Genomic DNA, 10,984 nt, shown 5'->3' on the forward strand with positions numbered 1-10,984 from the left:
TTGTTGGCCGACAAAATTTGTGTGCAGTCTTTAGCACTTTTCAACCGACAGGACAGCACCGGACAAAAGACGGCCGATCGTTCGGCCGACAATCGGTGGGTGTGTACGGGGCTTTACACTTCTTTTTGGCTTACAGGAACTGTCTCTATCACAAAAGGGTCAATAGGTTGTATTTGCCCTGCCAGTCCTCCAATGATGGAGAGCGTTATTTGTATATATTTCCCAGAAAGCATTGCCTGAACTCTCCCTACCTCCACTCTAATGATGTTAAGTTATTGAAAAAAAAAAAAGCAACTAGCCAGACGCAGTTCTCTGACCTCGTAAGTTACGAATGAAGTCCTCCAGCATCATCTTGCGGTCAGGTTTGATGCTGGGGCTATACATATCCGTGTTGAGCAGGATAACAGCAAAGGCCAGGATGAAAATGGTGTCGGGATTATGGAACTGCTGCACAATGTCCGGGTTACACATACAGTATCTCTGGCTATGGTGGAGAAAAGAACCTGATGTTAGTGAAAACACGATATCTTTAGTGTTTCTTCTCAGGTTACAAGTTTTAAAGGCCTCACCTGAAGGCTTCTATAAGACGCTCCACCTTCTGAGCCTCACCCTGAACACGAATGTGTGCCTGAAACTTCCGCAGAGCCTCATCCAGCTCCATGCTGGAGAAATCCATCTCATCCACAACACAGCTGAAACAGGCAAGTGGACATGTCAAGAAATTCTTCTTTTTGTTATGCCATTTTCAAATGAAACCTGTTACCACATCTACTTATCTCTTAAGCATTTTGGAGCAAAGAACAGAGACAGTGCACAAACCACTGCAAGTGCTAGCAACCAATGGGATGTTGTTTTACTGATGTGGTTGCAGCAAACCACAATTTGATTGGCTTCTTTTTTTTTATTATTGCTTTTTGCAGACTATTCTCTGCCTAAGGCCCCTTTCACACATGCTGTCCGTTTGTCCGTTTTTCATCCATCCGTTGACAGATGAAAAACGGACATTAATGTATCTCTATGTAAAAACGGATGACAACAACTTTCTGGACTCTATTGACTTTCCCACTTTGACACCCGACCAGTTGGCGACCCTCGAGGCACCCATCTCTGTGGAGGAGATTGCAGCAGCCGTGTCCAAGTTCCCTAGATCTAAGGCCCCCGGCCTAGACGGCCTCCCGATTGAATTCTTCTCCCAATATTCGGAACTCCTTTCTCCTAAATTATTGGCTTTGTTTCAATCTCTATTCAAAGATGCAACCCTGCCCCCTTCTATGCGGGAGGCGCTAATTGTGCTCATCCCCAAGCCGGGCAAGGACGTACACGCCCCAGAGTCTTACCGTCCCATCTCTTTGCTCCCAGTAGACACTAAAATCCTTGTGAAAATTTTATCCCTCCGTCTTAACAAGGTGATCCTTTCACTCATACACTCGGACCAGGCCGGGTTCATGCCTGGGAGGAACACCTCATTTAACCTTCGCCGGTTATTCATGAATCTCCAGGCACAGCACGACGGAATGGGTGGCAGGGTGGTGGTCTCATTGGACACGGCTAAAGCATTCGACTCGGTAGAGTGGCCATTTCTATGGACCTGCCTGGACCGATACGGCTTTGGACCTAATTTTATTAAGTGGGTCAAACTTCTATATAGCGCCCCGGTAGCTAGGGTCCTGGCAAACGGCTGGCAGTCGACCGCCTTCCCTTTATCCCGTGGCACTCGACAGGGGTGCCCCCTCTCCCCCCTGCTGTATGCCCTGGCCGCGGAACCCCTGGCGATGGCCATTAGAGCACATCCCGGGATTCGTGGCCTACGTAAAGGACCGCTGGAGGAGAAGATCAGCATGTATGTGGATGACACTCTGTTATATTTGGAAGACTCTCGAGAATCCCTACTCACGGCCCTTTCTTTAATTGAACGGTACGGACGATTCTCCGGTTTTCAGATAAACTGGGATAAGTCACAAATTCTCCCGCTTGACGAGAGCCCGCAGGCGATCGCCCCCGCAAGCCCGGCCTTACAATGTGTATCCCGCATTAAATACTTAGGGATTCAAGTGACAGCTAACTCAGCAGATTATGTCCCGGATAACGTTCAACCCTTGTTCCCTCTGCTTAAGGCTAAAATTCAAGTATGGTCCAAATTACCTCTGGGAGTGATGGGTAGAGTCAATTTAATTAAAATGATTCTCCTTCCCAAAATTCTCTATGTTGTATGGCACTCTCCTACTTACCTGCCACTCAGGCTGTTTAAGCAGATGGAATCACTCCTCAAGACCTTTGTTTGGGGTGCTAACCGGCACAAGATCTCCTGGCGCAAACTCAAGAATCCTACAAATCTAGGGGGATTGGCCCTGCCGGATTTTAATCTGTACCATCTGGCAGCTCAGTTGTCCCAGTTCTTTCACATAGATAAAACGGATAGAGAACGCTTCTTAACCCTGCTCTGCCCTGGGTGGGCTCATCCCCTCGGGGACCCCCTCCTAGTTATCCTTCGGGGCGTCAGGGGCTCGCCGGAGCCCCTGTGCCCCAGATCTCTTCTATACCACTATTGTCGAATCTGGGAGGTGGTAGCGTCCAGGCTTCGGTGCCCTCCATTCCACACATTCACCCCTCTGTGGCATAATAGTACATTGCGTGAGTTCCTCTCCATCCCTGACCTGTCGGTATGGAGCGGGAGGGGTATTCTTCTCCTTAGCCATATCACCACGACCACTGGTCTACGGTCTTACGAGACCTTGCAAGACCAGTTTGCGCTCCAGGGCCCCATGCACTACAGATACTTACAGCTCTCCCATGCCTATAGATCTCAATTCCCTGACGGCCCTCCTGAGATAGAATCGGTTACCACCCTTGAGATTGTTAAAAGTACAGAACCCAGTCATCTCATTTCCATGTTCTACTCTGAACTTCACACACCTTCCTCGACCACTTTGGCTTTTGCACTTAGGACCCGCTGGGAGCGCAGTGTGGGGGCCATGGAGGATGAGGAATGGGAGGATGCCCTGGAGACGTGCCGCAGAGTGTCGCCAAAACTGTCGGATCGCCTAACCCAGACCTTTATAATACACCAGGCTTATCTCACCCCACTTAGACTGTCCAAATATCACCCTGACTTGGTCCCCTCTTGTCCTATGTGCGGAGACCCTGATGCTTCCTTCTTTCATCTATTGTGGAGCTGGTTGGGACAAATGGGTGCAGAGATTTGGGACAAATGGGTGCAGTGCCCTGATACGGCTCAGTAGTGCAGTGGGTAACTACTTTATGCTGACCGCCCCTGTTAAACCAATATTGCCTGTTTGAGTGTTGGGCCGACAGAGAGTCACTCACTACTGCCTTATTTTTACTATGTCTGTTCTGTTTCTAAGTGTTAATCACTGTGTATATTTGTATTTTTTGTACCCCAATGTGTTATGAATCTGATCGCAGTTTCAATGCACGGTTTATTTTTGTATTGTACCAAAAGTTTCAATAAACCTCACTGTTTTAAAAAAAAAAAAAAAAAAACGGATGACAACAGATGATCATCCGTTAACATCCGTTTTCATCCGCTTCTGTCAATGTCCGTTTTTTTGAACGGATGAATGCCCTATTTTTTATCCGTCAAAAAAACGGATCAGACGAAAAACGGATGAAAAACGGATAACAACGGATGAAAACAGATGACAACGGATGAAAAACCAATAACAACTGATGAAAAACGGATAACAACTGACGAAAAATGGATGACAACTGACGAAAAACGGATGAAAAATGGATGAAAAACATTTGACGTGACTGAACTGATGAACTGAACGGACCATATGTGTGAAAGGGGCCTTACTGAACAAACCTGAAACTGGACATTTCCAATTCTTTTCTTTTCATTCTTTCCTTTTCTTTTACTATGTGGATCAACTAAAAATATATATATATATTTCAAGCCCGAATTAACTTTCAGTTTAAAATAGATTCTTGCGCAATAAATCAAAAGGAGTGCAAAGTTCTAGAGTTCATTTCCTTTTAGAAAGCAGAGCAGAAAGCCTGCTCCTGCCAGCATGCTGCATAGAAAAACTGTTGCTCTCTGTGTGGAAGCAGTGGTCTTTCTGCAGAGGTCCAACACTACCTCTGCTGATACAGACCTGGAGCTCTGCATTTACTAAATCTCAGACTCCATTTCCCAAAAACACCCACAAAATAAAATAAAATAAAAATATGTAGATTTTTTTTTTTTAACCTAAACTGCTTGAGATTGGGAGTTTACCGATTGCAAAATATGTAATTTCATAGCCATATTACTTTGCACAAAATGTATTCAACTCATTCCTGGGCAATCCTTGTAACTCCAGTTCCACAATCATGTAACAGTTCCAAATGTAAGGTTCAGACCTTCTATAATATTCTGTCATAAATTGAGTTATTTTTCAGCTACCCTTGAAATAATTTCATTTTTTTTTACAGAGCTTAGTAAAGCAGTGCATCTCGATATGTGAGGGCTTGGAGCGTGTAATGTGCGTTGACTAGGCTGACCTAGTTACAGAGCTCAGGTGAGGAGCTCAGAATCAGAGTTATTGTGACAAAGGAGGGCAATGCAAATTACAGAAGTCCTATGCTCTGCATGGAATGACATTTTATTTGTTCAATTTTTTTTTTTTTTATGACATACTTTCTCCTAGACTACAAAAAAAAAAAAAAAACTGCAAGGCTGTAATGAATTTTAAAGTGTAACAATGGGCAAAATAAAAAACACATATATACTGGAGTCTATCAGCGGCATTAAAAAAATATAAATATTTCTGTTTTCTGAATAGCCCTACTTCCCCAGTAAAATAGTTGTATTACCTATTGATCCAGCTATATTTAAATCTCTTGTAACAGGGTGACAAGACCGTTCTTTGCATTGAAATTTCACAGCAGCATTGTCACCCTGTGCACAGGTCATTTCAGATGGACTTTAAGTGACAGATTATAGCTCAGTTAAAAAAGTTAACACTTTAGTTAACACTTTTTAAGCTTTTAACTTTTTAACTTTTAAGTGTTTAATTAAACACTTAAGTCACTTAAGTGTCTTAAGTCACTTTTTAAGTCACTTTTTAACTTTTAAGTTTTAAAAGTTAACACAATAGGATTCTTTTTTTTTTTTTAATTTTTCAACTATATGCATGAAAGTTGACCATAGTAAACACTCCTGGCAACGTTATGGGGTTTGTCCCAATCCCTGCAACTTTCACTTTTGATGGGCAGCTTGCACTGTGAGTAAATATAAATCAATGTCTGTGAAATAAAAAAAGGAATTAACACACCGAATACTACAGATATTAATCACATACCGTTAACAAAATGCTTTATATTTTATTTTTTTTGCTGTAGAGGGCCTTTAAATGCCTTCAATTGTCATGCTTTTTTTCATAAAATACTCTTTTCATCTTTTTTTCTTATCTCAGTGCTCACTGAGATCACCAAGGGTTACTTAAATGAAAGCTGCAGAGTTTTAGTAAACTGAAAACATCGTTTTTGAAATTATATTAATTGAGTACTGTCTTTGATACTTTTTTTATTTGCACTAACATACAATTTTTCAGGACAAGCTTTGGGGTATGTCCCGACCAGTACTGCTACAACCTTGAAGAAGGGGACATACCCCGAAAGCTTGTCCTAAAAAAAAAAATTGTATGTTAGGGCAAAGAAAAAAGTATCACAGACAGAACTCAATTATTTCTATCGCAAGTGCACTAATATGGCTTAAATATCCTCAAGCAAGGTAGAAACAACATTAACCACTTAAGCCCCGGAAGATTTTACCCCCTTCCTGACCAGGGGGTATTTTGCAATTTGGCACTGAGTGACTTTAACGGACAATTGCGCGGTCGTGCGACGCTGTACTTAAACGAATTTGATATCCTTTTTTTCCCACAAACAGAGCTTTCTTTTGGTGGTATTTGATCACCTGTGTGATTTTTTGATCATGCGCTATAAACAAAAAAATAGCGTCAATTTTGCAAAAATAACAATATTTCTCACATTTTTTTATATGAAATTCCCAAAAAAAATGTAAAAATCAAATTTTTTAACATTTTCGGCCAATTTGTTTTATGCTACATATGTTTGGTAAAAAAAAAATCGCAAAAAGAGTATTTTGATTGGTTTGCGCAAAAGTTATCACGTTTACTAACAAAGGGAAAGATTTTTGTCATTTTTGTTGTTTTTTTTTAACGTGTAATGGCGGCAATCTGCAATTTTTTTTGCGGGACTGCGACATTGGGGCAGACAGATCGGACCCTTGACTGACATTTTTGACACTTTTGGGGTTACCAGGGACATTACTACAGTAATCAGTGCTATACATATGCACTGTTACTGTAAAATGACACTGGTAGTGAAGGGGTTAACTTTTTTTGAGAGGGAGGGGTGGTGTGTGTCCCTAGGGGCGTGATTCTAACTGTGATTGGCTGTGGCTTGAGGTGTAGGAACAATGATCAACGGTCCTACATAGTAGAACCGTATGATCACTGTTCCTACACAGGGGAGAATGACAGGCGGCTTGTTTACATCAGCCGCCTGCCTTTCTCCCGCTGTGAAAAGCATCGGGTCCGCCGCTCACACGCGCAGGGGGGTCCGTGACCGCGCGGGAGCGCACCTCTGGCGGCGCGGCTTGCTCCCCAGAGCCTCACAGGCTAGTGACGTACCGGTACGTCACTTTGCCTGTGAGGGGCTGACCGCCGTAAAGATCATATGAGGTTGCAGTGACTGGATTTAGATCTACTTAAAAGGTGCCTTGCCATACCTCCACTTCTTATAGAAGTAGGGGTATACAATGGAATTTAATCCTCTTTCCCCTTGCTGGCCCTCAACCAAGTCTACCTTTATTGACAGAACTAGTCATGGGGAGACCCTTCGCTCTCTGGCATGAAGAATTTGAGTATCAGGCTGCTACTTACTCAAGGACGTCACGGTTAAAGACCTTCTTGCTGTTCCCCAGGAACTCTCCAATCATTTGCCGGCTAAGACCTTTCCTCTGAAGCAGAAAATGTGCCACCCCAATAGGGGTGTCTGGGATAAAACCACGGGAGATCAGGAACTGGATGCCCTTGTCAGGATTACTGTGGAGAGAAAAATAGTGAGTTACCCAATTTCTAAGAAGTGATTAGAATGTTTCGGAAATATGTATTATTTTAAAAGGAGCTCAGAGGATTAAGATTAAAAAATCTGCACCCCAAATGTTTTGTTCAGGATGGAGAATAGTAGGAGAAGGCTGAGTGCAGTTAAGCAGTCTGGATGGCTGTAGTACATCAGGTATTGACTTTTGGAAATTTTACGGGTGCTCCTCTTGAACTTTTAATTCACGTTATATATGTATGGCCTCTAAGAACTTGGATATTGTCAGTAATGGCAGAACCTGACAGATAAAGAGTTTCTGCACCCAGCAGACATCATAGTGTGTAAAGATACTTCAACTGTATCTGTAATGCCATCCCACACACATACCTCTAAGGCCTAGCAAAGTTAAGATAGTGGCACATGGCACAGTCAGAGATGTAGCTCAAAGAAAGGCAAGCCATGCAGTATGAATTCACTTCTTGGGTAACACACAGAAACTCTATGTTGGGGAGCTGGCCTTCCCTTTAATTACAGAGACAATACAATAAGTGCTACAAGAAGAGAATACAGTGCATCTGGAAAGTATTCACAGCGCTTCAATTTTTCCACATTTTGTTATGTTACATCTCTATTCTAAAATGTATTAATTTCATTATTTTCCACAAAATTCTACAAACAATACCCCATAATGACAACATGAAAAAAGTTTGTTTGAAATTTTTGCAAATTTATTAAAAAAAAATGAAAAAATCCCATGTACATAAGTATTCACAGCCTTTGCCATGAAACTCAAAATTGAGCTCAGGTGCATCCTGTTTCCACTGAGATGTTTGAGATGCACACACCTGTCTATATAAGGTCCCACAGTTAACTGTGCATGTCAGAGCACAAACCAAGCCTTGAAGTCCAAGGAATTGTCTGTAGACCTCCAAGACAGGATTGTATCGGGGCACAGATCTGGGGAAGGGTACAGAAAAATTTCTGCAGTTCAGTGGCCTTCATCATTCATAAATGGAAGAAGTTTGAAACCACCAGGGCTCCTCCTAGAGCAAACCGCCCGGCTTAACTGAGCGATCGGCGGAGAAGGGTCTTAGTCAGGGAGGTGACCAAGAACCCGATGGTCACTCTAACAGAGCTCCAGTGTTTCTCTGTGGAGAGAGGAGAACCTTCCAGAAGAACAACCATTTCTGCACCACTCCACTAATCAGGCCTGTATGGTAGAGTGGCCAGACGGAAGCCACTCTTTAGTAAAAGGCACATTACAGCCCACCTGGAATTTGCCAAAAGGCACCTGAAGGACTCTCATGAGAAACAAAATTCTCTGGTCTGATGGAACAAAGATTGAACTCTTTGGTCTGAATGGCAAGCGTCATGTCTGGAGGGAACCAGGCACAACTTATCACCTGGCCAATACCATCCCTACAGTGAAGCATGGTGGTGGCAGCATCATGGTGTGGGGATGTTTTTCAGCAGCAGGAACAGGGAGACTAGTCAGGATAGAGGGAAAGATGAATGCAGCAATGTACAGAGACATCCTTGATGAAAACCTGCTCCAGAGCGCTCTGGACCTCAGACAGGAACGAAGGGTCATCTTCCAACAGGACTATAACTCTAAGCACACAGCCAAGATAACAAAGGACTGCCTACGGTATAACTCTGTGAATGTGCTTTCACTCTGTGAAAGTGGCCCACCCAGAGCCAAGACTTGAACCGATTGAACATCTCTGAAGGGATCTGAAAATGGCTGTGCACCGACGCTCCCCATCCAACCTGATGGAGCTTGAGAGGGCCTGCAAGAAAGAATGGGAGAAACTGGACAAAAATAGGTGTGCCAGGCGTGTAGCATCATACTCAAAAATACTTGAGGCTGTAATTGGTGCCAAAGGTACTTCAACAAAGTTTTGAGCTGTGAATATGTAGGTACATGTGATTTATTAAATTTTTTTGTTTTTATAAATTTGCAAAGATTTCAAACAAACTTCTTTCACATTATCATTATGGGGTATTGAGTTTAACATTTTGAGGAAAATAATGAATTGAATCCATTTTGGAATAAGGCTGTAACATACCAAAATGTGGAAAACGTGAAGCGCTTTGAATACTTTCCGGATGCACTGTACATGCTCTGATGCAGCATACAGACACTATACATCCCAGCTATCTGAAATCTGCATAGATATCTGTTGGCCTATAAAAGTATGGTCAACCAATGCACGTCTAGATTATGTGTATCTAAGTATTTACTGTACCTATTGTCAAGAAGCAGTAAGTCAGCAATTCTGCTAACCTTGCTGCTACCTACTAGAAGCTTAGCCCACAACAGCTCAGTCACTGCTGGGAGTTGGGGAGAAAAAAAACTTAAAGCATACCACAGTCCAAAAAACAAAAACGTTACATATTGCAGCTTACAAATGCTTAAAGTATAACTAAAGGCAATTTAAAAAATTTTGGTTAGAGCACAGAGGGAAAAGAACACCTGCCAGGTTTTCTTGCTATCTGTGCTCCTGTTTTTGTCCTGTTGTTTATCATTATCACCAAAAGCAAGTGAAAGAGAACCCCAAAATTGAAGTTGTCCCCCGGATTAGTAATAGAGGGGAAATAATCCAACTAGTTCTGGCAACCCTGGAATTCCCAAGGAATTCCTTCACTTTGGAGTTGTTTCTTCTCACTTCCTGTTTTGACAATGGGACAGAATGTGAAAGGAAATTTCCCCAATGGAACACAGATAGCAAAAAAAAAACCTAACAGAGGGGGTATAACACTCCCTTACTCTATCCAAAAAAGGACCACTGTCATCCAGTTGACAGGGTAGGTGTAGGTGCGTTAGCAAATTTAGATGGACTCAACTAACATATTAAAGTTGAACTCCAGCTAACACTTTAAAAGCAGATAATGCAACATTATTTTTTTGGGGAGATAAAGGCTTTTCACAAATGCATAAAAGCTGACCATTGTAAGCAGTGTTGAATGTTTTTGTTATCCCTCTAACTGCCACTTTTGCTGGACATCTTGGTTTGTTAAAGGAGGCTGAAAAATAACATACTTACTGTCTAGATTACCAGGTGAAAATAAAGAAAAAATGTAAACAATAAAACTAGTGCAGCCACCACATTTAAAGCCCAACTACATAAAATTTGAAAACCCTCCATTGCAGTGGGTTTGAACCCACACTGCAAGGGTTACCTGCTCATGTGGCCTTCAGCGTTGTCATGACCAGTGCAGGGTTATAGACCACGCATTGTTCCCAATGACATCAGAACCTAAGACAAATGAAGAATGGGGTAGAAGACACTACTGGGGCCAGTCAGGTATCATGGAAGAATAGAGCATAGGGAACGTATATCTTCTTTTCTATGTCCCTTAGACCTAAACCAGCAACTAACCCATGCAGTGCAGGCCAAGCCTCACTGCAAGGGAACATTTTTAGGTTTCCCGGAGTTGCTTTTGGGTTTAGATACACTTTAACTCATGAGTTACTGCTGGGAAGGGAAAGCAGGCGGTCCTGTGATGAATCACTGATGGGAGGGGGAAGCAGGGGGAGCTGAGCTGTGAGTTACTGCTGGGAGGGAGAAGGAGTCAATGCTAGGAAGGAGGATCTGAGCTGTTGTGAAAAGGGCTCGAAAAACTTCTGTTGTGAATTTTAAAGATGAATGTATCTGCAGCTACAAAGGTTAGTGTTCTAAAGTTCCTTTACTGCTTGGAGAACATGTAGGTTTATTTTAATGTCAAATAAAAATACCTTTCCCACCTAAACTAGGGAACATCCTTGCTAAATCCAGCCTCAATTGGTACACTCAGTAGTATACAGGCAGTCCCTGGGTTATGAACATTTGAGTTATGAACAACTCATATTTACAAAAAGAGGGAGACAACAGGAAGTGAGAGGAAATCTACCCTTATGAAGGGAAATTCA

General features: G+C 42.5%; 1 protein-coding gene across 8 annotated transcripts in view; it reads right to left on the bottom strand.

Moving 5' to 3' along the window:
- Positions 1-10,984, bottom strand: part of IQSEC3 (IQ motif and Sec7 domain ArfGEF 3) — a 157,605-nt gene that overhangs the window by 9,921 nt on the left and 136,700 nt on the right. For all 8 annotated transcript variants that reach the window (XM_082257203.1, XM_082257207.1, XM_082257205.1 and 5 more), the window contains exons 5-7: positions 6,912-7,073; positions 570-692; positions 318-484 (exon numbers count right to left, since the gene is read on the bottom strand). In XM_082257203.1, coding sequence (XP_082113329.1) covers positions 318-484; positions 570-692; positions 6,912-7,073 — 452 coding nt within the window. The remainder of the gene's footprint in view (positions 1-317; positions 485-569; positions 693-6,911; positions 7,074-10,984) is intronic.

The sequence above is a fragment of the Pelophylax lessonae genome (assembly GCF_965119305.1).
Source record: "Pelophylax lessonae genome assembly, chromosome: 4".
In the NCBI taxonomy this organism is placed as follows: Eukaryota; Metazoa; Chordata; class Amphibia; order Anura; family Ranidae; genus Pelophylax; species Pelophylax lessonae.